Source organism: Boeremia exigua (assembly GCF_020726555.1).
Source record: "Boeremia exigua strain MPI-SDFR-AT-0100 chromosome Unknown C7974scaffold_12, whole genome shotgun sequence".
Taxonomy (NCBI): Eukaryota; Fungi; Ascomycota; class Dothideomycetes; order Pleosporales; family Didymellaceae; genus Boeremia; species Boeremia exigua.
Genome location: NW_025763529.1, coordinates 134,580 through 161,630, shown reverse-complemented (window position 1 = coordinate 161,630; position 27,051 = coordinate 134,580). Strand labels below are relative to the sequence as shown.

Genomic DNA, 27,051 nt, shown 5'->3' with positions numbered 1-27,051 from the left:
TATTGCAACGAAAATCTTCTTAACATCTTCACTAAACAGGGATTGTAGCAATGAGTCAAGAATGACAAGCACCCATGAATCGCTGGGCAGAACCAGCAGCGCTCACCGCATCCGTACCGACAAACATCACCCCCGTTCGTCCATCCCGTAACCGCGAAATTGTTCATCCCCCTTTGCCTTGACATGCCCTCGAGACCAGTCCAACTAGTAACACAACGAGCGATGCGTAATGGAATAAAGTAGCCAAGTTTACGTGCGGTCGTATATGCATCATGGATCCGTGGTTGGCGGGGCGATCCTAGTGTCGGCTTGTTTGGGATTCGGCGCAGAATTGGCGGTGGATGTGATGAGAATCATGGATTGGAGTGTGTTGTTGATGGGTCATAGCAGTGGCATGTGTGTATGTATACACGCGTGCACTTCACCTCACACAAGCAGCGCAGCCCTCCTCAAACCCCCAAACCAGCGCAACACCAGAACCTCACCGACAAACACCGCACCCCAATAGCCTCCAGACACATGCACAAACATCGCCGACCCATCTCCAGCCCAATCGGCACCATCTACATCCAACATACCGAACAACATCCCGATCCAACACTCAATCCGCCACCCTCCAAACCCCCACCTCCATCCTCCCCTCCAGCGCCGCCACTCCTCTACAGCACACACCAACCACACCGTCCCCGTACCTGCCTATCCCACGAGGCTGCCCGCGTGCATTGCATCACCGCCGCAGTACGATGCGCTGGCAGCTCCCGAAGCGGCAACCGACGCGCCAATCACGACCCCCGGCGCCGAGTCACCTATGTATATGAGCCTGCGGGCGCTCCTCGATTCGAACCGCGGTCTCGTCGCGCAGACTCCCACGACATCTGAACGGGGCAGCGTGGGCGTGCAAGTACAGTACATGCGAAAGAGATGGATACGTTGGAGCCCGCGCGGCAAACGCGCCACGCCGCGCCGAATCACACACGCGCTTTCTGCCCCTTCGACGCCGAAGCGCGCCCTTCGAGATGCTGACCGCAGCAAGGCGAACGTCAGCATCGCAGACGACCATGGCCGGGCGTAGGGCGTGAACTTGCGCTCTGCACACCGATCGAGCGTGTCAGCACCTTGACCCAGCCCTACGCGCACGCGGTCGTAAGCAGCCCGCCCGTCACTGCTGCGCTGAGGTGTCGGAGTCCGCCTACGTCCACGACGAGCCTCGGAGCTCCGAGGGGCACGCGCACCACACGGCGGGGGGGGGGGGGGGGGGGGGGTGCTTGCAAAGCAGGAATCAGGTAGAGATGGATGGGAAAGAGGGGGGGTGAGCTGAGCTGAGCTGAGCAGCGAGCGCCGCGTGGTTCCTCGACAACAAGACGACAAGACGTCAAGACCGCGCCGTCCGGTTTGGGCGCGCGCTGCACCGATCCGGACGGCGCGGCGAGGAAGCTCGCGGATGCGTGCGCCTTCGATACTCGGGGGGCTATACTTAGAGTTGCCACTTGGGTGCGTGGAGGGGGTGTGGGGACGCGCCTCGTTCGTCGTCAACTATCGAGGCCATGCGTTACCGACTATCGAGTCTATACGTTATCGACTCTCGACTATCGCCTACCCATTGCGTGTTGTTGACGACGACGACACCGCCGCCGCCGACGACGACGACGACGACAAAGCGCGCAAACTGAGATATCCCCGTCCGCTACCCTGGTGTTGCACGCGCACATGGCCTCCCAGTGCGTCACCAGCTCCCCATTTCCCTCATGCTTGGCCCAGCACAACATCACCCAGCGAATAGAAGCCACGCCCGATTATGTCATGACGCGGAGTGCTATGGGCGTCGCACTCTGAGCGCGCGCAGCACACACGTTCTGGCATGCGCACGGGCCCGCACCTCGGAGGCGTGCGGGGAACGGCAGCGCTGGACACCACCACCATTGCGCGCAGACGATCATGGGACCAGCCATGTCCGCATCGCTGCTATCAAGACGCCTGGCCGGAGCATTTGGCGCTCGCAGGGCGACGTCGCAGACTGGATGGGCGCGCGCAGCGAGATATCCAGCGTCCGCGATTCGCGACGCTCGCGATGCCAGGCGGGTTGATGTGCAGCCATGGAGGGGCGCGCTAACGATGAGCCACGGGCGGGACCCTGTTCGCGCATCTACCAACGGCGTGCGATTGGTGCGCGAGGGGCCTACACTGCGACTACGAGCGGCGCCGAAGGATAGGCTGCGTAGGCCAGCCACAGCCAGAGTGTCGATCCAAGGCTGGGTGAAGCTGAGTGTGGTGTTTGAGGGGTTGTGTGCAAGACAGGGCTCCTTCGTGTCCACGGCTGCTAGCCGCGGACGGAGTATCGTCTGCTGCGCAGATCATCAGATGTACGATGGACTAGGTACTTGGAAAGTGGTTTCTCCTAGCAGCCCTGTCTGACTCGCCATTCCGGTCTCTCGCGCAAGCATGCAGAAAGGCCCGTTTGCGATAGCGATCACCGAAATTGCGGTGAAGGAGGGAAGAGAACGCTAGGCATCATGTCAAGTCGCAGGTCAACTTCAAACGGTGTGGCAACTGGCCCGAACATGACATGTGATTGGATCTACCACACCGATAAACACCTACAGGACGATAACTCAGAAGCAGGTGCGTGACGCCAGAGGCGATGAGCCAAAGAGACTTGTTCCAGCCCTGACAGTGAGCCTGTGTTTTGGAATTGCTATTGCGTCTTGTTCACCGTTGCGCGTCTGCAGCGGCCCACTTATATCATATATATACATAGCACCGCCACACTCACCAGCCGCATATGAACTCAGTCGTTCATCCAAGCCGTGACTCGGCTCCCTGCAAAGCGGGCCCCGAAGCGGAGGCCTGTGGAGCCCATGGGAAAATAAGAGACGGTGAACCAGAGCAAGGAAACCAGCTGCGCGATGACCGCAATGAAGGTGAGGATAGTGCTGTGGAGCTAGTCACGCGGACGTCAGTGCAGAACAGAGCTAAGGCGACGATAATGGAAGAGGTGTGAGTGCGTGGGGTAGATGGACAGGGGTGCACGCTTAGTGCATATACGGGCACTTACACCGAGCGAGAAGTAAAGCGTGAGTGCAATACTCCCAAAATAAGCGGCAGTGAACGGAAGTCGCGGACCAGAAATGAGATGCTGGACTGCAGCGCGGTCAGCAAGTGTGGATGCAAGTGAGAGCCGAGCGGCGACGAGGCTTGCTTACCGTACTGCATGGGGCCCATCATGACACTCCATGCTGCCAGAAACAGAACGCTGCCCATAGACCACCTGAAGCTGGTTAGCGCAAGGCTCAATACAAGTTATCTGAGGGTCCATCTGCAGGCTGCAACGCGCCGAACCTTAGTCCCGCATGATCGCTGCAGAAGATCCAGTGCCGATCGCCCGGAGGCTACGCGAGACATGTCAAATGGCCCATTCAACCCCAGTGTGCAGGCGGAATTTCCGCTGTCAACGAGTGGAGCGTTGCCATCCCATGTCGCAGGCATGCATGAGTTCGCATAGCCGTGCCGAAGGACTGAAGGGGTAGGTGCCACTGCTCATCTGCCTGTACGCAGTCGTAATGGAGCAGAAGGCAAACAAAGGGGAGACTGTGACTGGCTGCGAGGCAGACTGGAGGGGCGCAGGGCACTCACAGTATGGCAAACTTGCGGGGCTTGACAATGAAAATGGGTGTGAACATGAGTCCAATGCATGTAGCAAACATGGCTGCGGCTGCAAGTAGCAGCCCTCCAAACACGAGCAGGCGGTCCCACCGACTCACTGCAGTATCAGTCAGCACGGTCCAGCAACAACGGTAGTCGACGTTAGTCGACGTGAGATGCGAGTGTCCAGGTTTGAAACGCTCTACGCAGGAACCCCCTTCAGTCACACGCCGACTAGTGGTAGCAAGTAGGTCCTTGTGACGGCCTGAAGACGTGACCCCAGGCAGGCCAAGGCAGCATCCTGTTTTGTAGATTGCCATATTCTCGAATCTGCATCACCCTAGTCGGGCATAGTGGACCTAGTCTCACCAATGAGTCTGCTGAGGCAATCACAAGGCCACCCACGGCTCATTGTGGCGCGACGGCGACCTTGGAGGACGCAAGTGACGACGCGTTACGAGGACAGGACGCAGCAGGGCAGCATGGTCCAGCAGTGCTGGGGAGTACGAAGCGCAGGCTGGGCGATGGGCAAACAAGCAGGCAGGGAAAGGAGCATACTGACGTGCAAAAAAGCCCTCCTCCTCCTCTCTCCGGGTGGGCGCGGGCAGTGGGGCTCCAGGGTTCGTCTCTGAAATGGGCAGCCTAACATAGCCGCCTGCGCCAAACAAGTTTGACACTCTGTCCATCACAGAGGGCGCGGCGGTACTGACGGGGGCGTCTGGCTCTCGCCGGCTCCAGCCCAGCGAGTTCATCGACTCCCGGAACGAGGCAGAGGCCATGTTGGGCGTTGGGATGTGGTAGCGGGCGCGAGGGCAGGGCTGCGAGCACGAAGCCGGTTTGTGTCGTCGAGATAGACAGTGGCAGCTAGCAGAATGAGGCCTGGCGTGGCCTGGAGCGCCGGAAGAAGCTTTTCACACAGCCGCAGCTGGCGACACAGCAAAGCACCGGTCTTGGTGGCAGGTAGCAGCCGCAGGGGGTGGGTCTAGCGCGCGGGCCTCAGCTGTCAGCCCGGTGCGGTGCGGGCGCGGTGGGAGTGCTGGGGGCGCTGGGGGTGCTGGGGCGCTGGGTCTGCGAGCAGCGCGGGCGTGCGCTGAACACCGCGGCGGGAGTGCTGGAACGGGTGGGACGCGACTGCGAGGCCGGGACGGAGGATTTCGTGCAGATGATCGCCTGCGGTGTAGAGGCAGGCCCAATGGGCGGCGGGGCGAGGCTTGTGACAGCGTCGGGGGGGTGTGCCTGCGATATGGCGGCGCGGCGGGAATCTGGGGCGAGGCAGCACGCGGGCGATGCGGGCGATTGGCTGGGGCGGACTGGCAGCGACGCAGTGTGGCAGTCTGGCAGCAGCAGCAGCAGCAGGCACTGGGCAGCGGGCAGCGGTTGCGACAATGCCTCGCGGTGGAGGTGTCGCGACGGGGCCGGCTAGCGTTGCACGCCGCAGACTCGCAGACATGGGAGCTCCAGTTCGCGGGTGGGGCCCCGGCTCTGGCATCGCGCACCCTGGCCGCGACCGTCTGCCATCCTGGCATCAACCGCGACGAGCACACCACCGCTGCGTCGCCGCACCTGCACGGCGGCGGGCGGCGCGATGAGTCACGGCCGGCGCGCTGGGGGCTTGCACGCTTGCACGCGTCTGCGAGTATCTAAGACATGAGGTTCACCACCCCCCCTCTGCGCCCGCGGGTGATCAGGGAGCAAGGCGCTGCTCTGGCGCTGCCTCTGGCGCTGGACGGCCGCCCAGGCGAGTCAGAGCCGCACGCTGCAGTGCGTATATAAATGCTCGCCGGCCCGGCTGGACGCAGCAACTGTTCTGCTCGATTCATGCCGCAGACCGCCTCGCCGCCTCACCGTGCTGCTGCCCCCCCGTGGCTGTCCCGCCCGTAGTCTAGAGTCGCCCTCTGCCTCACCAGCCCGGACCACCGCGGGCCGAGCTTCCTTCACAGCTGCACCGCTTCGCAGCGCCATTGTCTGCGCAGCCCGACGTCAGCGTCTCACCCCGAGCGTCTCACCCCGAGCCCGCCGTGCCGTGCAACAGCCCGCCGTGCCACAGCCCGCCTCCGTTTCTGCGTGTTTCACGCTCGGCAACCGCGCTCTGCGTTCGCTGGTGCTGCACGCCGCCGCCGCTGATTCGCCGCGCCCGTCTGCCTTGGCACCGCCAGTCGACACGATCCTCGCCTCTGCCCTGACCGCCTTCTCCGCCTGCTTTGGGCGCCCCTACACCTGGCCCGACCCTGTCCGCTCGCCTCAGTTGCTCCTGCTGCGAACTGCTGCACTGCTGCACCGCTGCGTCTGCTGCTCCCGCTGCACCCGCCTGCTGCTGCTCGCCCGCCCACCAGTCTCGGCCTGGCCCTCGCTGCCATCCTGCGCCCCCGCCATTCGACCCTTCTTCGACCATCCGCCCCAGAGCCCACCCAGCACCGTCTCCACCCACGTCGCACAGCGCCCTCCCACCGCGTCCTCCCACCGCGCCCTGCTTCCGCGCCCGCCCACGAACGCCGCCTCGCTCCAGCCGTCGCTGCCCCGCGTGTCGACTCAAAGAGCAGTCTGTGCCACCGCCGCCGCCCTCGCCAGCCGTGCTCTGCCCGCCGCCCTCCGCTGCGCGCGCGCCTCCTCTCGACCTCTCGACGCCTCGACGCCGTGCTCTGCGTTGTTGTGGCAGCCTGTCCGCCGCCCGCCGCCCGCCGTCTCCGTCCCTGTCGCCAGTGAGTCAACCCACCCCTCCCCACCATCCGTGCCTCGGCACCGCTGCCCGCCGTGGCCTCCACCGAGCGACTGTGCCAGTGTGCGACCGTGTTCGCTGCTTTGGTCGCTTGTGCCACGGTCCCCACAGTGCTAGGCGCAGTGCCGCTGCCGTCCTCTGTTGCTCGCTACCTGGCTGTGCGCCACACTCATGCAACCAGCCTCCGAACCGCTCAACGTCTCCTTGACAAGGGCCCTGCGCTGACACATTCCCTTAGCCCTCACCCGAGCGCCAAAGCCACGAGCGCCAAAGCACCCTGCACCGAGCGCCTCCTAGAACAGGCCTCTGCCACTCCGCTCTCCCTTCACACCTGTCAATACCCACCGTTCGGGACTTTTGTCTCTGTGCAGCCCCAGCCAGTCTGTGTACGTGCACATCCTCCTGCACGTAATCCTGTGTCCGGTGAGCACTGCTCCCAGAAGAAACGCCCTGCAGGCCAGCCCGCGCCGCTAACACCTGCTCCACAGACACTGCACGCCCTCCCAGAGCACTCACGGGCTTGTTACCGACTACCAAGCACCACAAGCGAGCTGCCTAGCTTGCTGAGTGACCCTGTGCGCAAGATAGCAATCGGCTTCCAGGGTCCTTCTTATAGGGTCACAGACCGTCTCGTGGTGCAATCATACTGCACTGCATTCCTTAGTCACTTGCCGGGTCGCAGATAGTAAGTTTCAGATCCAGCAGTCTGGGAACCAGCACCGGCCTCCTCGGCCTCACACACACACATTCCCCGGGTCCATTGTAACCTAGTGATGCCAAGTAAGTCAAGCCTCCCCATCACCACCCCTTCACTCTCCCAGGCCTTTTATATTGCATCTCCCATCCCCTGTCCGTCCCCACAACACTTCTCTTCTCGGTCTTCCATCATGTACTACGAGACCATACTGACTGTCCCCCAAGCGGACGCTCTCTTCACTCCACCTTCATCCTACTCTCCTCAAAAAACCCTCGCCCGGTTGGACCTTCGGTTGGACACCCACTCTGACGACACTCTAGACCCTGATATTTTCAACATGATTGGCAGTGGATCACCCCAGCCATACATCAAGGAAGAAGTCGACGACATGCAGTTCAATTCCGGCCGTTTCGGGAACCAGCACGCCTTCGACATGAACCAACAATTCGCCAACCCCCAGTACAGCTCAGCACACGAAGGCGGGAGTGCCATCGACCCATCAAACCTCACCATGAGCGGGAGCATGAACATCAACAGCCAGTTCGGGTCCACCAGCTATGTGCACGGTGCTGCAAATATCGCAGACGATGAACTCGCTGACTCGCTGGCATTCAACGGGTATGGTCAAGAAAACTTGAACAGCCAGGCCGATTTCTTCCACTCCAACTCCAACGCTGCAAACATGGGTCAGATCTACTCCAACACTCCCGATGATCTGCCCATTCAAAGCCCTTTCGTGCACCCTGGAGGCTTCGACTTCAACCAGTACACGAACACGCCTTCAAGAATGGGCTTCCCAAACAGCATGCAAGCCAACTCAATGAGGCAACGCATGGCCATGAGCAGGACTGGCTCTGACAGCCGTACACCCATGTCCCCAAAGACCCCAGCCATGGCAGCCCTCAACCTTGGTACCCCTGATTCGGGCAACTTCGCCTCTCAGCCCATCATGACCAACATGCATCGCCACCAAAAGAGCATGTCTGGACAGTGGGAAGGTACCCCCGGCAGCGCCCACTCTTGGATTGATTCTCCCACCCAGTCACCCCATGCTGCATCCCTGCACCACCAGCAGATCAGCGAAGTCATGCACGGCAAGCACGCCTCCCTGCCCACCAAGGTCGACATTGGCCAGACTCAGGATGCTAAGAAGCGCCGCCGCCGGGAGTCTCACAACCTGGTTGAACGTCGTCGCCGGGACAACATCAATGAGCGCATCCACGACCTGTCTCGCCTAGTGCCTCAGCACCGTCTCGAAGATGAGAAGATCCGCAAACATATCAACAACAATGGCCCACTCTCACCCACGATGGGCGCCACTGGTATGTCACCGCCACAAGCGACCTCATTGCTCGCTGGGGGTAGCGGCCGACGGGCTGCTGGCAACATCACACAAGGCCTCCCTATGGAAGACAAGGACAAGGGCCCCAACAAGGGAGACATTCTCAACGGAGCCGTCAGCTGGACTCGTGACCTCATGTGGATGCTGTACAAGAAGATGGAGGAGACCGAGGAGCTTGCCGCCCGTCTTCGACAGGCGACTGGCGAAGAATGGCCCGAGTTGAGCGAGGACGAGAAGCGCATGAAGACAGAAATTATGGAGGCTGTCGAGAGAAACGGCGCCGGTACCTTCAGGTACTCTCGCGGACCTGGTTCTGGTCTCCGCGTTCCCAAGCACACCAACCTCTCCGGCGAGCCCCTGTCTGGACTGTCGCCTCAAAGTCTCAGTCCTGGCATGCAAAGCACCGGCAGCGGCTCCGGCTCCAACCAGCAACAGTACTGGTCCAATCAGGCTCTCAAAGAAGAAGACGAGTTTGGTATGGACATGGGCTGAGCGCTCCAGACTTGGTCCCTTCCAGTACACCTTTCCTTGTCTTCTTCTCGGCTTTTCGTTTCCATGATACCCCGCGATACCACGCATCCGTTCCGGCATCTTGCAGATGCACACACTAGACCGACTTGCGGGGAGCTAGTCGTCCGCCGAGGACCTTCCAAGGCTGCCCTCTGATTGATCTACACGTGTCACCTGTCTCTGCTGGCCAAGGATGGACGACGCCCGCACTACAGTTTACACCATATTGCTTCCCGTCTCATTGCATAATATGTCCCACCTACCGGCGTCTACACCGCGCCGCCCGCCCCCGATGCAGGAAGGCTGTCCTCGCTTGGGACGCGGGCCGGCTTCTGCACTGCGCCACAACACGCAGTGGTCCGATTCCTCTTGCCATTTTCGACCATGATCTTATTTCGTGTTTGCGTTCCTATACTCGATTGTGTATGTCAGGCTTGACAGAATGCATGGGCAGGCGTGCGGCGGTGTTATCGGTCCGCGGTTCTTATTCTGCAGGTGCAGATGACAAGTTGTTTTACCACGCTCATACATTGCTACTATTGCGTTTATGCTGTTGTTTCACACTGCTCTGTTCTGCTTCCGCGCTCTAGCTCCAATTATATCCCGTCTATGCACTCACCCCCGCTGCTGCCGTGACCCGCCGTGACCCGCCCCGACGTGATCGCCCCATCTGTCTCTGCAGCACACATATCTCATGCCGTCCCCCTGCCCCTCGCCACCAAACAACGCATTGAATAGCAGATATTGCTTTTCTCCCACTCACCGGACCTGCCTCGCCGCAGTCCATGCAAGGCACACCACTGACGCAGACGCAAACGCTGTCTCGCCGCTCGTCATGCCCAGCGCGCCACCGCAGCTGTGCGCAAGACACGCCCTCTGCGCCTGCGCCTGCGCGCGCCCGCGGCGGTTTCAGACGGCTGCACAGCAGCGGCGGTGCGGGGCGCGGCGCAGAGCCGTCGCAGCGGTGGGCGAGACGACAGCGGGCACTAGCACGCGGGCGGGGGGACGGGGGTGTTTCGTGTTGAGGACTGATGTGCTGTGCTTTGCTGCACTGCGTTGCGCTGCGTTGCGCTGCGCTGCGCTACGTCACGTCACTTCACGTCATGGCACGGCACATCTTTGTCTCCCTGTGCAGCGACACCAACATGCTTGTTGTGGCAGGCTGGGTCTGCGCACCCGGGTATGACTCGCAGCAAGACATGTGGCTTTGTGGACGCCCGCACACACTGATCATGCACTGCAGCGCCGAAGCGGACATGACAGCTGCGGAGTCGCGGACCACAAGAGAGGAGCTCTGTATGCGTTTGGTCAGGCGTGGACTCAGGGGTCGGGTCATGGGGAGGACTGCGGGCGTGTCTGGGGGGTGGGAACGGGTTGGGGGGAGGGCACGAGACGCCGTGCTGGAGGGACGGCGGAGCGATGGGGGCAGCGTCTGGACGGGGTGGGGTCATCTGCGGCGCAGTGCGGGTGTGGTGCTGTGGTACGAGCAGAGGGGTGGTTGTGTGGTATGGCGGCTGTCTCCCTCTTTGTCCCCACAGCCGGAGCGGACAGGGTGGTGAGACGCAGTAGTGTAATGTCGGTATCCGAGACATGCTGCGCGGCATGCTCAACAACTGCAGCCACCGTAGTTTGGTTGAGCGACATGGCCGCAGTCACCATCTGTAGAACACTGGTCGCAACACGTCTACGCCAGCAACGGCTTGTGCGTCAAACGTGCTGATCGGCCGGCCCTCAACATCTACAGCGACCGAGTCCCTGGCATGCGCGGCACATACTATCATTGCTATGATATTGACTTTGCGTGCCTGATATCGCGTCGTAGCATTAGCATCATGACTACAGCCGCTAGCTCACAGTCGGGTGCAGCCCTAGCAGGAACTATGTCTCGTTTCGCTCGTTGCCAATCGCATAACATCATCAGCATCTTGCACGACGCGGTTCGACGTTAGCTTGCGCGATACGACCGATGTCATGGATCTAAATCGGATCATCCGGACCTCGCTGTTTCAAGCCCGTAGTGCACAGTGGGCGCAAAGCTTAGTAGACGGTTGCGTAGCAAAAGCTTCGTCGGCAGACAGGGTAGAGGGTGAGGGGTCGTTCTGTGGTGTCAGTAAGAAGCTCGGTGTGACGTTGCACCCTCTTGTCTTGCAGATCGGCAAGATCTTGTCCAGATCTGATCTGCGGGACGACCGATGTCTTAGTTGGGTTATAGGTGTGCGAAGGACGGCGCATTTGACGGAGAAAGCCCGCTTGGGATGTGTTGGTTGGGAGACGGCTTTAGCAAGTGTAGCAATCATAATCAAACCGAATGTATTATGTTGTGCATCGCAAAAGCCTTTGGCGCTCATTGCAGGGTCGAAGGACGTCTACAAGTCAAGCCTACGCTGTGCAACTTGCACAACCGTAACCGCCCGCCTGCTGTGGCGCAGTTTGGTACGACGACCCTGTCGTCTACAGCATATGTCAATATGTCAGTCGCGTATGTCTCGCCTATCCTTCGACATCATCCCTCTATTTCCAATACCACTGAAGTGCCAGACCACGGTCCTCGATTTGTCATGTTCTTGGAGCGGAAGGGCGCTGGTAGCCTGTCAGTCTGCGGCCCAGGACCTCACGGCTGCCCCGGGTGATATTGGCGTCGGCTGATGCGGCAGGCGTGCTAGAAGTCGGTGGTTTCTCGGTTGCTCGGTTCGTGCCGAGCCAGTGACGAGCAGTTCAGACCCCTTCATTCCGATATGAGTCGACATATCTACGAAGTGCGGGGCTTATCGTGCCCTTGAGGTTGCGGTGAATGGGCTGGGGTTGCAGTCGCAGCGGACGGGCTGCGGCGGTCGCTATCCTCGCCGAAGCCAAGATTTCTGAATGAGTCAGGGGCCATGAGATTCCTGTGGGCACGGTTCGAGTCAGTGACGTCCTCTGCGAAAGTCTGTCTTGGGCAGTGCTGAGCTATGATCGGATGCTGCCGACGCAGTGTGACAGCACTATGTGGAGATGTGGGTATTGTTGAGGGGGCAACTATCCGCAAAGCATATCGGGCGCTGAGGGAGAGTCCGGGCTGGCAATGACTGATTTGACACCGAGACGTTTCAGATCTGACAAGAGATGAGGAATGCGGACTGCTGCATCTCTCCCTTGCTTCACTGCAGATATTCCCAAAGACCTGGTTCGAACTTTTTGACAGGTCGGTATCACAAGCTTCTTTTCTCCCTTGCTTTTGACTGTGGAGCCGTATCGAGCACAGAATGATCGTCGCGACTAGACATGGCTGTATGGAAAGAAAGGTAGATCCGGTACGTACCGATCCATCCGACAGGACAGGTATGACTTTGAAAGATTGCGACATTCAGAGTCGTTGGTCCCACGGTGGGATTTGATACACCTGAGGTAGGATAGCATGATGTCCTTGCACTCGCCTGGAATGTAGCGTCAGCGGGTGAGCTATGGCGTGTGGCTGGAGGAGACCACGGCCAGCACCGTAGAAGAGCGAGCCGTACCATCATGATCGAGCGGGAAAGAGCCGCGCTCAGGACTGCGAGCCGCGGTTAGCTGAGGTTGAGCAAGACAGGGAGGACCCAGAAGGACGGTAGGTTTGGCGCAATGCAGTGGGAAATGCAGTAACTTACGGATTGGGCCTGATGACCTTCTGTCCAAGACCGGCGCCACCAAAAGAAGCCATGACGTAAGCTATATGGGTGCACAGTTACGGCGGGCGTGGTGTTGTTGTGTGGACAGTGCAGGCGTGTTGGTGATGGAGCGGTGGAGTGAGCTCCGAATAAAGTCGCGCGAACGATGGCCTAAGCGTCCCGCGCCGGCAATGTCGCGCATGATGCACCATGATGCACCACAACACAGACGGAGTTGCATCCACGTCAATTCTCAGATGTGTCGTGATAACGGATGTAAATCTGATCGACGATAAACGTGATAAAGGTACCCTCCGAGCAATCCACTGCGCTGTTGACCCTGAAACGCTGCTTTGTCGCAAAGCAGCTTGTTTGTATTGGTAGTCTCGTGTGTTTTTCAGCCCCTGCTGCGTTGCTGAGATCATCGAGAGCGGCCAATACCTGCACAAGGACCTACCGTTGTGTTGCAAAAGTGGTTAAAGCCCCCGGCGCCCCGCAGCGTCAGCTTCCCCACTCGACCTCCTGCAGAATCCCCACGTCACCTAATGGCGCTGCCGCTGCCTCCTGCGTCGAGCCTTCACGCAATCCTGCTGATTACAAAGTCGCGCTCGCTGGGCCCTCGTCTTGTTTTCCACTACCCGCCTCTTTCGCCCTCCGCTGCAGCTCTCGCTGCAGCCAAAGATCCCTCTTGGTATCGCAACGAAAGCTCTACTGCAAGCGTTGATTCGAACAGCTCGGACAGCGATTGGGACAGTAGCACAGAAGCAGATGAGAATGACGACCTAGAAATAGGCAGTCGCACAAGCGGCCGAGGCTCAGGACGAACCGGCCCTAGCGGGAGTCGTGACAGACTAAAACTAGGAATCGGTGGCTGGAGTAGACAAGAGACGATCGACGAAGAAGACGTCGATGATGAGAAAGATGGCAATGCGCGGCACCGTGGTGGTGATTACGACTGGAACTCTGTGCTTGGCTTCAAGGTCGATGCGCTCGAGAAGATACTAACGCCGAGTGAAGACTACAACAAAAGACGTTTTGAGCTTGGTGTAGAAAGCATCGTCTTCGTCGGTGCGCCCATGTTCGTAAGAGAAGACGGCCTGTGGAAGAAGCTAAAACGGAGGAAGAAGAAAAGGTCGGAGCTGCAGAGAATCGAAGATGGGGATCTGTCCAATGCAGAGGAAGAAATCGAACCAGAACCTTTCATTTATCCTCCGGGCTTTGAGCCTGGCTATGGGCACGAATCGCCGTCAGTCGCTGGATCTGTGGCCGCTTCCGAAGCAGGGTCCGAGGCCCGTAGCACTTCCACTGCCGCTCACGATGACAATCCTGATATGACCATGTTCAATGTCGTTTTTGTGCTGAACCCTCCGGCCCTGGAGTATCAAAGACGCGTCAAGGAGATGTACGACAATGTGACTCGGAAGTACGCAAGAGCTCTCAAATACGAGCAGGCTAGATTCCAGTACGTCTGGAGAGAGTCGAAGCGTATCATCGACATCAAGCAGCGTGCGAAAGAGAACGGGGATTCCATTAGTCTGACGTGGAAAACCCTCCAAGCTACCTCGCCATTGGCCAAGTCGATAGCCATACTTTACAATGCGATCTCGGAAGACAAGATCGCCCATATTCACTTCGATGCCACCTTCAACACATCGTTCCAGATACCTCAAGCCATGTCAACACCCTACCTGCCGAATTCTCTTGAACCGCAAATGCCAGGGCTCTGGCTGACGACATCGAACGTTGTGTTAGACGAAGAGGAGGCACCAATGACGCAGCACGCAGCACTCCTCCTATTGGAAGATCCAGAAATTTTGATCAAGGATCTGGGAGGCGAGTCAACAGACGACGGGGCAGCGATCGCTGGGCTGATTCGTAGAATTGTGCCCACGAAATCGCTTCTCAAAATCTCCAAGAAACACAATATATCAGCCCATGATATGCAGTACATGGCCTCACACTTGGTCTACTGGCGTCGCGCTCAACTTATCGACCCTCTGTCGCAGCGTGACACATACATCATGTCTCCCAATGCGAACATGGCCAAGCTCCCCAGCGCTGCTGCATCATTTGCACGCCAGTTCCCAACCTTGCCATCCCTGCCGAAATTCTTAGGCCTACTATCGGGGACTCCACGTATCTACAAAAGCTTCATTCCCACCTATGAGCATAGAGACACCTATCTCGAAGTACTGGCATGGCTAATGCGAGGTGGTTGGGTTACACAATTGAGGACATTTGCATGGATACGCGTGACTCCCGAGATCAAAGCCCAAGTTGCGATAGAGATGGAGCGGGAGGAGCGGATCAAGAAGGCCGAGGAAGCGAGAAGGGAGCTCGTAAGCGAGAATGGCTCGATAAATGCATCGCTGTTCTCTGACAAGCGATCAAGCCTGCTGTCCGATCACACAGCGAGGCCACTTACGCCGATGAAATGGCGCCGGGATAGGAGTGCCGACACCCTAGACGAGATGGAATCCAGCACAATCTTGAGTCCACGCGTTTCAGCGACCAACTCGGCGTCCTACCGTGCTTCCTCGGCCCGTCCGTCTTCTGATGCTGGCAGTAACAGCAGCCAGCGTACAACGATCGCTCTCAACGCAGGCCGTCCAGACTCGCCATCTCACCTCCTACCTCACAACAGTAAAGTCCACAAACCGAGTCCACTGCACCTAAAACCTACGTCGCCGTCCATTAAGGCGGTCACCTCACCACCCCTCCCAGTCGAAGAAGACCTTGCTGCTCAGCCACACCTTTTTAAAGGCAGCTTGATCCTCAGTCCGCGCAAAGCGTCCAGCGTTGAGGCGCGCTGGCTCGAAGCAATTGGCAAGACATTCGAAGATATCGATCACCACCATCCTCGTCATCCCTCATTCCCAGTCAACAATCCCAGCCCTCCGAAGAACACAGACGGAATGATGGGTATCTCAGGCAAGGAGCTCAGAGAGCAATGGCCGATGCTGCAGAGGCATTTAGACGGGAAGCATGCAATTGAGGACATTGCGCCTAGGGAAGGGCTGAAGAGAAAGAGAGTCGCTGTTCTGTTCAATGCTGTAAGGGAGAAAGGGTGGTTGGTTGTTGTAAGGCATTGGTAGACACGAGCTCTTTCGCTCGAAACTCGTCGCGAATAGAGACCCACAGCAACGGATGTAGAACTACTATTACCAGCTCAAATAAGATTGACCATGTCTAGCAATCGATCCCTGGAACGTCAATGTTTGACGAAACTCAGATTGGCTGGCGGCTGCTGCGCCCTCGAAGTGCCCCGCGGCGCCTCAGCCACTCAGGCAGCCACATCTGATCTCATCGGCTCGCCAAAAGCGCCCAAAAACATTGTCACAGTGACTCCGAGCGCGTCCCAAACGGCTGCGCCCTTCTCTTCACTCGTACTTTTAGCCCACATAGCGTGAGTTTCCGCCCTTCCTGGAGTCATCGTCATCACCTCGTTCTGTGCCTCGTTGTTGCCTGTATGGCCGTGTCTGTCATTAAAATCTCCCCGCTCCTGCTCGTTCGAACTGCATTGCGCGCAGCTCCACGCTTACACCTGCGCCTTCCTCAGATATCCCGAAGCTTCCAGCGATTCACGCGTACGCCGCTCCTTTTCATCACCAGACCCATTACGACCGCAACCATGGCGCACCGCGACCGCGCACCCTACGTCGCTCAAGATCCAAAAGAGATCACTAACCTTATCCACTCGTTGCATGCCCATGAGGGTAAGAAGGGCAAAGGCGGGTTCTCCGTCAAAAAGCACACATTCACCCTACCCAGCGGCCGGACGGTCGACTCTTGGAAGATGAACGACTGGGATTATAAGAAGGAGCACCTCCCCACCTACGCGCGAGGACTCTTCACATATACAAACCGCGCTGGACAGCCCGAGATAGCCGTCAGGGGATACGACAAGTTTTTCAACCACGGCGAAGTCAGGAAGACAGAATGGAACAATGTGGAGCGAAACACACGAGGACCGTATGAGTTGAGTGTGAAGGAAAATGGTTGCATCATCTTTGTTTCCGGCCTTGATGACGACACACTCTTGGTCTGCAGCAAGCACTCCACAGGTGCACGTGGCGACGTCGAGCTCAGTCACGCGATGGCAGGTGAGCGTTGGGTCGAGAGGCACATTGCGAAAGTCGGGAGGACAAAGGTGGACCTTGCGCGAACGTTGCGGGCAATGAATGCGACACTGGTGGCCGAACTGTGTGACGACGAGTTTGAAGAGCACGTCCTTGCTTACACGCCCGACCAGGCCGGCTTGTACGTCCATGGTATCAACCTTAATCTTCCTCAGTTTGCGACGTATCCCGGGCACTTGGTCGACAAGTTTGCAGACGAATGGGGAATGAAGAAGGTCGTTTATGTCATGGAGAACGATATCAGCATGGTCAAGACATTCCTGGACAAGGTCGCCGAGACTGGAAACTACGACGGACGCGACACTGAGGGTTTTGTTGTCCGATGCCAGGCACGAGCAACCGAAGCCGCACCTTACGAAGACTGGTTCTTCAAGTACAAGTTTGAGGAACCATACCTAATGTACAGGCAGTGGCGGGAGTGCACAAAGGCTATGATTGCTGGGAAGCCACCGCGGGCCAAGAAACACAAGGCCATCACCGAGGAGTACTGCGAATTCGCGCGCAAGAAGTTCATGCAGAACCCAGGACTGGCGAAGGCCTACAACCAAAACCATGGTATCATCAAACTGCGTGAGGAGTTCCTGGCTTCGCGTGGCATAACAGGCGCAGAAATCATTCAGCAAGAGCTGAATGCAGGCGCACAGGAGAGTAAGTCGGTCAACAGAAACGTGGTTCTTGTTCCCATCGCTACGATCGGCTGTGGTAAGACGACTGTGGCTCTGGCATTGGTGAAGCTGTTCGGATGGGGCCACTTCCAGAACGACAACGTCAAAGCAAAGAAAGGACGAGGCCAGGTCTTTGCCGATACTATCTCCTCACTGCTCATCATGAACCCTGTCGTCATTGCCGACCGGAACAACCATCAGAAGCGCGAGCGAGACCAGATCATAAACGACATCTCGCGAACAGTGCCGGACGCTCGCTTTGTCGCACTTCATTACGTTCACGAGCGATCGAACTTTGACGCCATCCGTGACGCGACACGGAAGCGTGTGCTTGATCGTGGCGACAACCATCAGACCATCCAGGCGGGCTCGAAGGGCTCTGGCGAGATCATTGAGATCATGGAAGGCTTCATGCACCGCTTCCAGCCTCTCGATCCCTCGGAAGCCCCTGATGATATCTTCGACCTTGTCATTAACATCGATCCCGTTCAGGACTCGCGCCAGAACCTGGAGACGATCATTAGCAAGATGGCAGAGACATACCCTGCTCTGTTCGAAGGCCGAGACATGCCGACTGACACGGATATGGACGAAGCAATCCAGTGGGCTATGAACGACTACACACCCGACTTCAAGATGGACCTATCACGAGGCGGCCCGAAGAGCCAGCAGTACAACAACAACCAAATTCTCCAGAACATGCAGAAAAGTCAGGCCGGAGATAATGGAAGGAAACAGCCGCAAGGAGAGGGCAAGTCTAAGAAGGCCCCGCGCATGGAGTACTTCTCTGTCAAGCTGAATTCGTCCCGGGTCAGCTCAATCCTGGATGCTGCGTTCAGTGGTAAGGGACCTGAGGCTGCGCGGCTCTACAACCACCTCAAGCAGCAGCGCCGTATTCAAAACGAGTTTCACGTTACACTCATTCACCGGGCTTCAGCCACTCAGAATCAGCCATACTGGGACAAGTTGACCAAGCTGAACGACAGTGTGCAGGCTATGGCTGGGAATGGAGAGCCAGAGTTGGGCAAATGCGGTGTCCTGCTGGAGCGCTTGATCTGGGATGACCGCATCATGTGCTTCGTTGTGCGTCTCAACGGTGCCTCCACGCTCCAGGTTGAAGGCGGAGCCGGCACAACGACAGAAGAAGTGATGTTCGAGACGGTCAACCCCATTGCACACATCACCGTCGGCACGGCAAACCAGAGCGTCAAGCCCAAGGAGAGCAATGACCTGCTGCAGCGATGGCTGAACGAGGGCTCGGGCGATGCAACCGGCATTGGCGAGCTGACTGTCAAGGGCAACGTGGTGCTTGATGGCAGCGTCCGCGGTGTGCTAGGTCGAATGTAGAATGGCGACGGGCATGTGACGGCTCGCAAGCGGTGATATAAAGGGTTGCTTTGAAGGAGGCGAGGCGGCGATGAAGCGAGAAGGGCTTCGATTACGACAACAAAGGCAGGCAGGCCTGTGGAGGGAAATGGCATACATGGCGCTCAGTCACAGCATCTCAGCTCTACTTACATCTCAGCTCTGCATCTCAGCTCTGCGTGTTCACCACGAGCAACCTGCCTTATACCAATTCAACGAATCAAATTTATCTTGTGCACACATTGACCGTGTATCCATAAGCAGCAGCAATTCGCAGACAAAGCCCCTTGTGTTGTTGTGTCTGCAGCAGAGTCAAGACAAGCCGTTGCAAGCGAGCTGGCAGTGGTCCCTGCCCGTCAGCTGCAAACGGCCCGTCGCGCAACAGCTGTGGCGCGCAGCTTGTGGCGACGCCCAACGACGTCTCGCAAACTTGGCGCGCAACGCAGACAACATTCCGACCTGGACGCGACGGCAGATTGTCCATGGCACCGCCCGCGCGTGCTCGGCCCCTTGGGAAGTCGTCTTTCTCCACCGCCTTCTCGCGCCTCAAGACGTCTACATACATCGATGTGCTTCGCCCCAACGCCTCGGTCTCGGCGGCGCACTACATCCGCACGCTGAGCTGGAACGCGTCCGGCACGTTCATTGCGACCGGGGCTGCGGATCGGACGCTGCGGATCTGGAACCCCGAGAAGACCAATGTCAAGAACTCGACAGAGCTGCGCACGCCAGGCGTACCGCCGTCCACGCAACTCGAGCGCGTGGCATTCCACCCCATCAACGAGAACGAGCTGGCAAGCTGCAGCACCGATGGCATGGTCAGGTTCTGGGACATCCGGTCAAAGGCCAGCGTAGGCGAAGTCAAGGTCGGCGAGCAGCCCTTCACACTGGCCTGGACGCCGGACGGCAGTGAGATTGTGGCGGGGCGGAAGGTCTGCGTCTCCGACTGCGTGCATTGCTATGGTGCTGACTGTACAGGATAACCTTCTCGTTTCCATCGACCGCGCCGCGCTGCGCATCCTCTCCGAACAACGCCAGCCTGTGCAGACCAACCAATGTGTCTTCGACTGGTCCGGCGCACACCTCTTCCTCACGTCGGGAGACGGCAGCATCAAGGTCACCGACTACCCCTCATTCACCCCCGCCCTGTCCCTCAACGCACACACGTCGTCCTGCTACGCCCTCAGCATGTCACCTTCCGGCGAGTACCTGGCTGCGGGCGGCGGCGATGCTCTCGTCTCGCTGTGGGACACGCAGGAGTGGATATGTGTACGGATGTTTGACCTCACAAAAGAGCCGGTCAAGAGCGTCGACTTTAGCTTTGACGGGAGCTACATCACAGCGGGGAGCGACGACAAGGAGGAGAAGAAGATCAAGATTGCGCATGTGGAGACGGGCGAGGTGGTGCACGAGATCACTGTGCAGAAGGCAAGCAGTGTCATCAGCTGGCATCCCTGTCGGTACGTGCTGGCGTACTCGCAGGAGGAGCAGGGCTTGCGCATTGTCGGTGGAATCAACTAGGAAGCAGACGACAAAACGAGTCATGGCCAGCACTCGCATAAGATACCCATCAATGCCAACACACGCAATTGACACTCTGTGCCCTTTGCTTTGCCGAGTACGACGCTATTCCCGAGTCACAGACGAGTGACGCCATCGAGGCTTGGATATGTAAGCAGCGAAATATCAATATACTCCGTGTACTCCGAACGCCTTTATCAACGAAACTCAATTGGACGGCAGAACACAGTAAAATGGACGTTCTAGCACCAGTCAATCCTGCCTCCCTCTTCTCGGCCAAGGGCCTGGTCGTAGTCATCACCGGCGGTGGCAGTGGTACGTCGAGTCCAAGCTTCACAAAGCTACCCCTCCCCCGCCATCCGCTGACGTCGCATAGGCATTGGCCTCGCCATCACAGCAGCACTGCAGCAGAACGGCGCCTCCAAGATCTACATCATCGGCCGCCGCAAAAACGTCCTCGACGAAGCCATCGCCAAACTCGACTCCTCGCCCTCCGCGCCAAAGCCCTCGGTCCTCTCCGCCATCTCCGCAGACGTCACAGACCTCGACTCGATCCGCGCCGCCGTCGCGCAAATCGAGCGCGAAACCGGCTATGTCGACGTTCTCATCAACAATGCAGGCGTCATGGGCCCCAAGTCGGGTCAGCCCATCCACGACGCGCACTCCATCGAGGCCCTCCGCGACGCCATGCTGCTCGGCATGGACACCCCCGCGTGGTCCCAGGCCTTTGAAATCAACACCCAGGCCGTAGTCGGTGTCTCCGCGCTCTTCCTCCCGCTGCTCGCTGCCGCCAACACCCGCCGTGGATGGGCCTCTGGCCGCGTCACCGGCACGGGCACACCGCGGGCCCGCGACACCGCCGCACTGAAGGAGCTGGGCATCGACCATGACGACGACCGCCTGGCGCACATCATCACCGTCGCGTCTGTCGCGAGCTACATGCGCTGGATCAGCGCGGGGCTGGCGTACAACGCGACCAAGGCCGCCACCGCGCACCTCAGCAAGATCTTGGCTACCTTCCTGGCCGAGTGGGGGATCCGTAGCAATCTCATCTGCCCGGGCCCGTATCCGAGTGACATGACGAGCGCAAATCCGCTGGCGTACGGGACGAACCAGATTCCGCAGGGCCGCATGGGGAATGTGAATGACATGGCGGGGCTGGTGCTGTTCTTGGTGGGCAAGGCGGGCGCGTATGTGAATGGCACGAGCCAGATCACGGACGGGGGGCGGATTGCCGTGTTCCCGTCAACGTACTAGGGGGTTGTCACGCGAGAGGTTGAGCGGGAGGGCTGCGAGGACACTCCACGGCGACTGCTTCGGTGTGGCTGTTTTGTCTGTACTACGAGTCCTTGTCTAGTCTGCGCCAACAGTGCATCGCGTAGCTTCATGAGCGCGGTGGCACAGCATATGTACAACGCGTAAAGATCCCCCCCACATCCTGTATCTGGCCTACCCTCCATCATCTATCGCCAGTGCAGTGCTCACGTCAGACCTCGAATAAAGTACCCGATATCCTTCTTATGGCAATACCGCCGCTGGTATTCGCGCGGCAGCTCCACAATCGACAAGCGCCTGTCACCCTTCTCATCCACAAAGAGGCGCACGCATGGTAGCTTCTCTTCGACGCAGTACTCGCAGGCAATGATGCGATTATCTACCTTGCGGCGCCTGGGCGGGATGCCTTGAAACTCGCGGCGCATGGTGGCCGTGATGCACGTCTGCTCGTCATACAGCTTGTTGCCCAGGAGGTAGTAGAAAGACCACGCCCAGTCCTTGTTGCTGAAGAGCCGCGCTGCAATCTCGTCGAGCAGCATGGTCTCAAGCTCGGTGCCCTCGCCGATGTTGATGCGCGCAATCCGTCCGTCGGGCTCCGTGTGTGGTTCGCGGGCGAGCTTTACTTCGCGCTTCAGTTTCTCCACGGCGGTGAGGGTGCTGTAGTGTTCGGCTTCCGCGTCGTAGGAGCGGTCGGAGCGCAGATCGCGCATGGAGGGGCCATTGAAGTTGCGTCTTGCCACGACGGGGTCCCGGTCTGGCTCGTTGATGTCCGAGAAAAAGCCGCTGTCGTGTGGTCTCGATGCTGCGGAACTCGCTGAGCGTAATGGAGGAGGCGAAGATTGAAGAGGGGTATCCTCGGCGACATGGCGTTCGTCTGGTCGCCCAGGAATACACACGCGAACCTCCACACGTGTATTAGTGCTGCGGCTGTTCCGAGCGGTCTCCAAATCTGCTCTTGTGCGCGACGAACGACTTGTTGGAGGTTCAACGATTCGGAGAGATCCAGAAGCGAGGTCATTGCTGGAGCCTTGGTGCCGCACCTGATTCTCAGGACTACTTCTGTGCGGAATGGTGAACCGCCTTACCTGCGGTGTCTCGGGTACTTCAAGAGCACCAGAGGCCATGGCATCATCGTTGGCCTTGTGGTGATCACTGAGTAGTTGCATCACCTTAGCTGCGAAGGACGACTCTCTAGCGCGGCCACCTGTGCTTTGTCGTTCCTGTACCCCATGATTGCGCGGAGCCAGAGGAGAGCTTTGCCTGGCTCTCAAGGTATGGCGTTGACCAGTACGCAATACAGGCATGATGGAAAGCTGGTTCGGAACGAGAAGAGGGTGTATGTGGTAACGACGGAGCGTTGACGAGCCCCGAGGGTAGCTGTCACACTGGAAAGCACAGTGTGAAGATTGTTGACATCTTGTGCATAACGAGATGTGGGCTCCATCTTATCCTCGGGCGGTATTCATCAGAGCGCGCAAGATCAACTCTCTGCGCTCAAGATCAACTGTGTCGGCCCCGTGCGCATTCGCTTATTTGTGATCCGGGTGTGCCGAATGTGGTATTTTGTACATTGAGCGGTAAAGTCGCCTTGATTGTGCGCAATGCTCTATCACCTTTTCAACGATGAAGCTGCAGCGGATGTGGGGCGTGACGCGACTGCGAAGACATGGGTGTCGGCGGGAAAGTGTTTATATCAGTTGCCTCCGTCATTTCTAGTCGCTTTAAAAGGGGTTTTTGCAGAACAAGGAACGTAACAGTTGCCACTGGGTGTTATGGCACAAACGCGACTGTTTTCCTGTGTTGATGAGAAGTTGTAGACGAGTGTTGTCGCCATTGCTCTCTCCATATCCGGAAGGTGCATAATCAGACCCTCACCGATCCACTTGGACATCAATTCTCATGGCGAATCATGATGAGAAGCGCCCGATCTCGCCCCAGAAGAGCCGACTCTTTTCATGAGCGCCCGTCGCGCGCTCAAGATCAACTCAAGATCACACTCGCAGCCTTTGAGGTATAAAAACCGGTTGCCGCCTCATCACCATCCTTTCTTCTTTCCTCAACTCCAGTCAACACTCAAGCAGATGTCCACTCAATGCAGGCCATAGCGACTTGGCTCTCGCCTTTTACTACGTTCCGGCCAGGTCCTTTGTCCTTATGAGCCTACTGCGGATGTTTAAGACGTTCCACTCTCTTCATCTGCAATTCCATAGATCATCATAGCAGCACCTTTGCTATGAGACTGTCTCGAGTCGTGCACGAAGTTCCCGTCGATATGATCTTTCTTGACGCTCCTTCGCGACATGTTCTGAATTGTACCATAGGTGAATTAAATAGCGTCTCAAAGTTTGCAAGACCTGATTTTGATGTTGTGCCTCGGATTGTGGATTACTACAATCCAGGCAGTCTGTCATACTCGATACATTCTTCGAAGCAGCGTCCTGGCGTGAGCTACTGACACCCCGACGGGCAATTGCGGTTCGGGTATGGTCATTCGATTCTGATTACGATGTATCGATCAGATGTAATCCACGAACATCAGGCAAGCATCGACATGATGTGCTGTGCTCATGCCGACTAACAACCGCCTACTATCTCCTCTGTATGTTCTTCAAGTCATCATCTGTGGCTCTCTCTTCACCTTCCCCTGCCCCTGCCTCGACCTCTGCCCCGACCCCTACCGCCGCCTCTCCCACCTTTGCCTCTGGAAGCACCTGCTCGCTCGTAAATCTTGACCTCGTCGAACGGGGCGTCGGCGACTCGAATGTAGCTGGGAATTCCATTGTCAACAACAGCCAGGACCACGTTCCTGCACCCGTGTTTCAGTCTTTGGAAGGACTGTGCGCCAGCCTTTGGTCTGTCTTCTGGCAGCTGTGCGAAGAGATCGTTGAGTTGTGCGCCGGTTGGGATAGGCGTTTCGCGGGCATCGATAACGCACATGCGGAAGTCGGGAGTGCCTCGCTGAGTCTTGCGGAAGCCCGATGTCGTCCTGTAGACATCGAAATGTACGCGGTATGGGTTATCGGCAGCTGAAGGAAGTGAGAACGATGGCGGCGTTGTGCGGTCGTGCGTCGGGATGATCTGCATAAGACGGAATACATCGCTGTAGCTACGGTATAACCCCGGTTTGATGAGTGGCCCGAAGGCAAGGTTTGCAGGTGCGATGGTGTAGGTGGGCTGGCTTATCCGGCGCCAAATCTCGGAGAAGAAGCGTGTGAAGACACTCGGTCTCGACTGCTCCTGCGACTCTTGCAACACGAGATCTGCACGATCGTCGTTCCATGTCCCTGTGCGAAAGACAACGTAACCCGATCTCTTTAACCCGGCGTACACATTGTACATTTCCAGTGTCAACTTCCCGCCCACGCCTTCTTCGTATCCAATAAACGCAGCATAAGCCGCCTGCAGGCTCATTGGCGCGCCGTCTTCGGTCTTGTAAGTTTGCTCGTCTCCTTCCTCTTTCTTCACAGGCCACCTGCAATCCAAGCTCCCTCTCTCGATCATGAACAGCGCTTCTTCGGGCAGCAGCCACTCTTTCCCGCCTTTTGAGCGTCCAATTGTTTGGAAATGCTGCGACTTGACTTTTTCTACGCAGACAGTGTTCGAATCTGGGTGATATTGAGCCAAAATATGGTTCTTGTGAGTGTGCGTTCGCTGCCACGATAGGACACCATGCATGGCTCGCCGCGAGGCTTCGAGTGTGTCAAGCTGCAGGTTCGTCGAATGCGACTCAAAATCCTTCTCGCCGCGCTTGGGTAGGGTTAGGTGCGCTACATCGTGGCCGCCTCTGTCGTGAACGTTAGCCTTACTGGCGCGCAGAAAGTGTTGCAAACGTACATTAGCTTGTCAAGGAAGCGGAAGTCCTGCGTTTCTTCTGTAGGATCATTCTCTGCTCCATCCTGCGTCCCCAGGTGCGATACGTCCTCGTCCGCGTCGGCCATGGCGATTGTTAGACTGGTTTGGGCGTTATGGACACTGAGGATTGAAGATCACGAACTTTGGAGCTGTGACTCGCGTAGGGCTGAACCACCCGAGCTTATCGATAAGAAATCGTTCTTCGCGTGCATGACGAGAGGGAGCAGAATCGTATTTGTTCGTCTTGTGATCATGTTATTTGATTTGCTTTTTGGGCGACGCTGGCAGGTCGGGTTGCACATAGCGACTAAGTCCGGACATCATCACATTACTCATCTATCCAACTCTTAGAACGTGTGAGTGCTAGCTTCAACTTATTCTTCCTTGCACATGCTCAGGTCTCACCGTATCGCCATCTGCATACCTACACGACAGGAATCGAGCGAGATACCGCTGCTCCGTCTGTTTCGATCAACCACTGAACAGATGCGTAGCTTGCCATGATGAACGCTGCACAAGTCTTGCCAGTCTCTAAATCCTTTACGCTACGGTTGTGTTCGGCGAGCTATCTTGATGTCGCCGTCTATGCTTCGGTTTGCGGGGAGCGGCTCGATCGGCAACTCTAAAATAACATCAACGGTCACTCTGGAAGAAGTAGTCCATGATGCTAGGTACGTGACACAGAAGACGTCTGATTCGCACCAGAAGGATCGGTCGGCTCGTCAGACGTCGCGCAAGCCGGAAGAATTGAGCAAGTCGTCTCGATAACAGGTTGGAATGACGAGCACTGGCAGGCTTCAATGAATAATTTCACAGTAAGTCAGCGACAATGATGGCCAGTACCAAACCGAGGAATTATGCGTAAACATAGCAAAGGAGGTGGAAAGATGGCAGAAATCAGCGCTTCTGAGTTCACGCTCCCGACTATTTTATCAGTACTGGTCATTCCATCGTCTTTGTATCGAAATCCAAAACAGGTGTGGTAGTTGCAAAGAGAGTACAAAGCTACAGGGAGACTTCAGGTCCGGTACAGTATGGTGATGGTGGAAGAGGCATGTACCTGAGGCAAACAGCCAAGAGTGGCGTCCTGCTGTGCCACTCTTCAGCCACCGCTACTATAGCATTGCTGACAAGTTTCACGATGCCGTCAAAAGGCGAATATTCGGCAAACGGCCATCACATTGTTTGCGCAGCTGCCTTGTTCCAGGCGTCATGTGATTCCCAACGATGTTTAGGCCAGCGTTGCTTCTCGTTTCCACCGTGGGAGCAGCATCGACTATCGAATCATATCGCCAACTGCGGATCTCGCGGTGGCGAACACACTGCGCAATCAACTCTCAAGATGAAACCGCGTCACTGGAACTGTCGAAAATAGATCGATCATCCTTCTTTCACCCCCAACGTGACGTCTGTAATTCGGACCATCGCATGAGATACCGCTGTCGAATCGAAGCATCGTTCGACCCCACATTATAGATGAGGCCGCGTAGAACACAGCATGCGAAATGAAACTGACCGATAAGACGGAGTCGGATCGAGTCAGAACCGGGTGTGAAAGCCAGGGTTGAGGTCGACAAGCACTGTTCCACGCCGGCAACTGTGGAGAAGCCAAGACCTTGGCATCTTGGTGCAACGCATGCTATCCACATCTCCATCTCCTGAGCGATTTGCTGCACGACTAAACATCTCATGAGCGTGTTCGAAACA

The 27,051-nt window shown here is 57.6% G+C and overlaps 10 protein-coding genes across 10 annotated transcripts; 6 read left to right on the top strand and 4 right to left on the bottom strand.

Annotated features, from left to right (window-relative positions):
* Positions 1-2,598: 2,598 nt before the first annotated feature.
* On the bottom strand, positions 2,599-4,526 carry C7974DRAFT_55165 (Got1/Sft2-like family-domain-containing protein). The gene is made up of 5 exons (XM_046146836.1): positions 4,202-4,526; positions 3,631-3,757; positions 3,201-3,265; positions 3,053-3,138; positions 2,599-2,938 (listed from the first exon to the last, which is right to left on the bottom strand). The coding sequence occupies exons 1-5, from the start codon at positions 4,416-4,418 to the stop codon at positions 2,786-2,788; spliced, it is 648 nt and encodes a 215-aa protein (XP_045992489.1). The 5' UTR covers positions 4,419-4,526; the 3' UTR covers positions 2,599-2,785.
* A 760-nt stretch (positions 4,527-5,286) lies between these two features.
* Positions 5,287-6,652, top strand: C7974DRAFT_417068 (uncharacterized protein; the record flags this gene model as incomplete). The annotated part of the gene is made up of 3 exons (XM_046144040.1): positions 5,287-5,381; positions 5,596-6,338; positions 6,594-6,652. 3 exons carry the CDS (start codon positions 5,287-5,289, stop codon positions 6,650-6,652), a joined length of 897 nt encoding a protein of 298 aa, XP_045992488.1.
* Positions 6,653-7,147: 495 nt separating this feature from the next.
* On the top strand, positions 7,148-8,886 carry C7974DRAFT_366727 (uncharacterized protein; the record flags this gene model as incomplete). The annotated part of the gene is made up of 1 exon (XM_046139856.1): positions 7,148-8,886. Exon 1 carries the CDS (start codon positions 7,243-7,245, stop codon positions 8,884-8,886), a length of 1,644 nt encoding a protein of 547 aa, XP_045992487.1. The 5' UTR covers positions 7,148-7,242.
* Positions 8,887-10,389: 1,503 nt separating this feature from the next.
* C7974DRAFT_402773 (uncharacterized protein) lies at positions 10,390-11,973 on the top strand. The gene has a single exon (XM_046142750.1). The coding sequence runs from the start codon at positions 10,876-10,878 to the stop codon at positions 11,548-11,550; it is 675 nt and encodes a 224-aa protein (XP_045992486.1). The 5' UTR covers positions 10,390-10,875; the 3' UTR covers positions 11,551-11,973.
* Positions 11,974-11,983: 10 nt separating this feature from the next.
* C7974DRAFT_402769 (uncharacterized protein) lies at positions 11,984-12,660 on the bottom strand. The gene is made up of 3 exons (XM_046142748.1): positions 12,528-12,660; positions 12,399-12,433; positions 11,984-12,317 (listed from the first exon to the last, which is right to left on the bottom strand). Exons 1-3 carry the CDS (start codon positions 12,578-12,580, stop codon positions 12,160-12,162), a joined length of 246 nt encoding a protein of 81 aa, XP_045992485.1. The 5' UTR covers positions 12,581-12,660; the 3' UTR covers positions 11,984-12,159.
* On the top strand, positions 12,661-15,724 carry C7974DRAFT_402768 (nitrogen permease regulator of amino acid transport activity 3-domain-containing protein). Its single transcript, XM_046142747.1, has one exon. It carries the CDS (start codon positions 13,073-13,075, stop codon positions 15,620-15,622), a length of 2,550 nt encoding a protein of 849 aa, XP_045992484.1. The 5' UTR covers positions 12,661-13,072; the 3' UTR covers positions 15,623-15,724.
* A 98-nt stretch (positions 15,725-15,822) lies between these two features.
* On the top strand, positions 15,823-18,928 carry C7974DRAFT_55013 (RNA ligase-domain-containing protein). The gene is made up of 2 exons (XM_046146834.1): positions 15,823-15,933; positions 16,087-18,928. Exon 2 carries the CDS (start codon positions 16,159-16,161, stop codon positions 18,676-18,678), a length of 2,520 nt encoding a protein of 839 aa, XP_045992483.1. The 5' UTR covers positions 15,823-15,933; positions 16,087-16,158; the 3' UTR covers positions 18,679-18,928.
* A 250-nt stretch (positions 18,929-19,178) lies between these two features.
* Positions 19,179-21,474, top strand: C7974DRAFT_320251 (uncharacterized protein; the record flags this gene model as incomplete). Its single annotated transcript, XM_046138745.1, has 4 exons — positions 19,179-19,628; positions 19,675-20,199; positions 20,373-20,532; positions 20,594-21,474. The coding sequence occupies 4 exons, from the start codon at positions 19,179-19,181 to the stop codon at positions 21,472-21,474; spliced, it is 2,016 nt and encodes a 671-aa protein (XP_045992482.1).
* Positions 21,475-21,586: 112 nt separating this feature from the next.
* On the bottom strand, positions 21,587-22,991 carry C7974DRAFT_55007 (uncharacterized protein). The gene has a single exon (XM_046146833.1). The coding sequence runs from the start codon at positions 22,794-22,796 to the stop codon at positions 21,699-21,701; it is 1,098 nt and encodes a 365-aa protein (XP_045992481.1). The 5' UTR covers positions 22,797-22,991; the 3' UTR covers positions 21,587-21,698.
* A 1,135-nt stretch (positions 22,992-24,126) lies between these two features.
* On the bottom strand, positions 24,127-25,589 carry C7974DRAFT_465998 (tRNA-splicing endonuclease subunit sen54 N-term-domain-containing protein; the record flags this gene model as incomplete). Its single annotated transcript, XM_046146311.1, has 2 exons — positions 25,327-25,589; positions 24,127-25,276 (listed from the first exon to the last, which is right to left on the bottom strand). The coding sequence occupies exons 1-2, from the start codon at positions 25,428-25,430 to the stop codon at positions 24,127-24,129; spliced, it is 1,254 nt and encodes a 417-aa protein (XP_045992480.1). The 5' UTR covers positions 25,431-25,589.
* Positions 25,590-27,051: the final 1,462 nt, after the last annotated feature.

Excerpts from the sequence above, each read along its gene's own strand:
- C7974DRAFT_55165 (XM_046146836.1), bottom strand. The coding sequence starts at position 4,418 with ATGGCCTCTGCCTCGTTCCGGGAGTCGATGAACTCGCTGGGCTGGAGC. Across the intron at positions 3,758-4,201 it reads GGAGGAGGGCTTTTTTGCAC|TGAGTCGGTGGGACCGCCTG; the intron begins GTCAGTATGCTC and ends CTGATACTGCAG. Across the intron at positions 2,939-3,052 it reads CGCTTTACTTCTCGCTCGGT|CTCCACAGCACTATCCTCAC; the intron begins GTAAGTGCCCGT and ends CCGCGTGACTAG.
- C7974DRAFT_402773 (XM_046142750.1), top strand. The coding sequence starts at position 10,876 with ATGGATCTAAATCGGATCATCCGGACCTCGCTGTTTCAAGCCCGTAGT.
- C7974DRAFT_402769 (XM_046142748.1), bottom strand. The coding sequence starts at position 12,580 with ATGGCTTCTTTTGGTGGCGCCGGTCTTGGACAGAAGGTCATCAGGCCC. Across the intron at positions 12,434-12,527 it reads AAGGTCATCAGGCCCAATCC|TCCTGAGCGCGGCTCTTTCC; the intron begins GTAAGTTACTGC and ends CGCGGCTCGCAG. Across the intron at positions 12,318-12,398 it reads TTTCCCGCTCGATCATGATG|GCGAGTGCAAGGACATCATG; the intron begins GTACGGCTCGCT and ends GCTACATTCCAG.
- C7974DRAFT_402768 (XM_046142747.1), top strand. The coding sequence starts at position 13,073 with ATGGCGCTGCCGCTGCCTCCTGCGTCGAGCCTTCACGCAATCCTGCTG.
- C7974DRAFT_55013 (XM_046146834.1), top strand. The coding sequence starts at position 16,159 with ATGGCGCACCGCGACCGCGCACCCTACGTCGCTCAAGATCCAAAAGAG.
- C7974DRAFT_55007 (XM_046146833.1), bottom strand. The coding sequence starts at position 22,796 with ATGCCTGTATTGCGTACTGGTCAACGCCATACCTTGAGAGCCAGGCAA.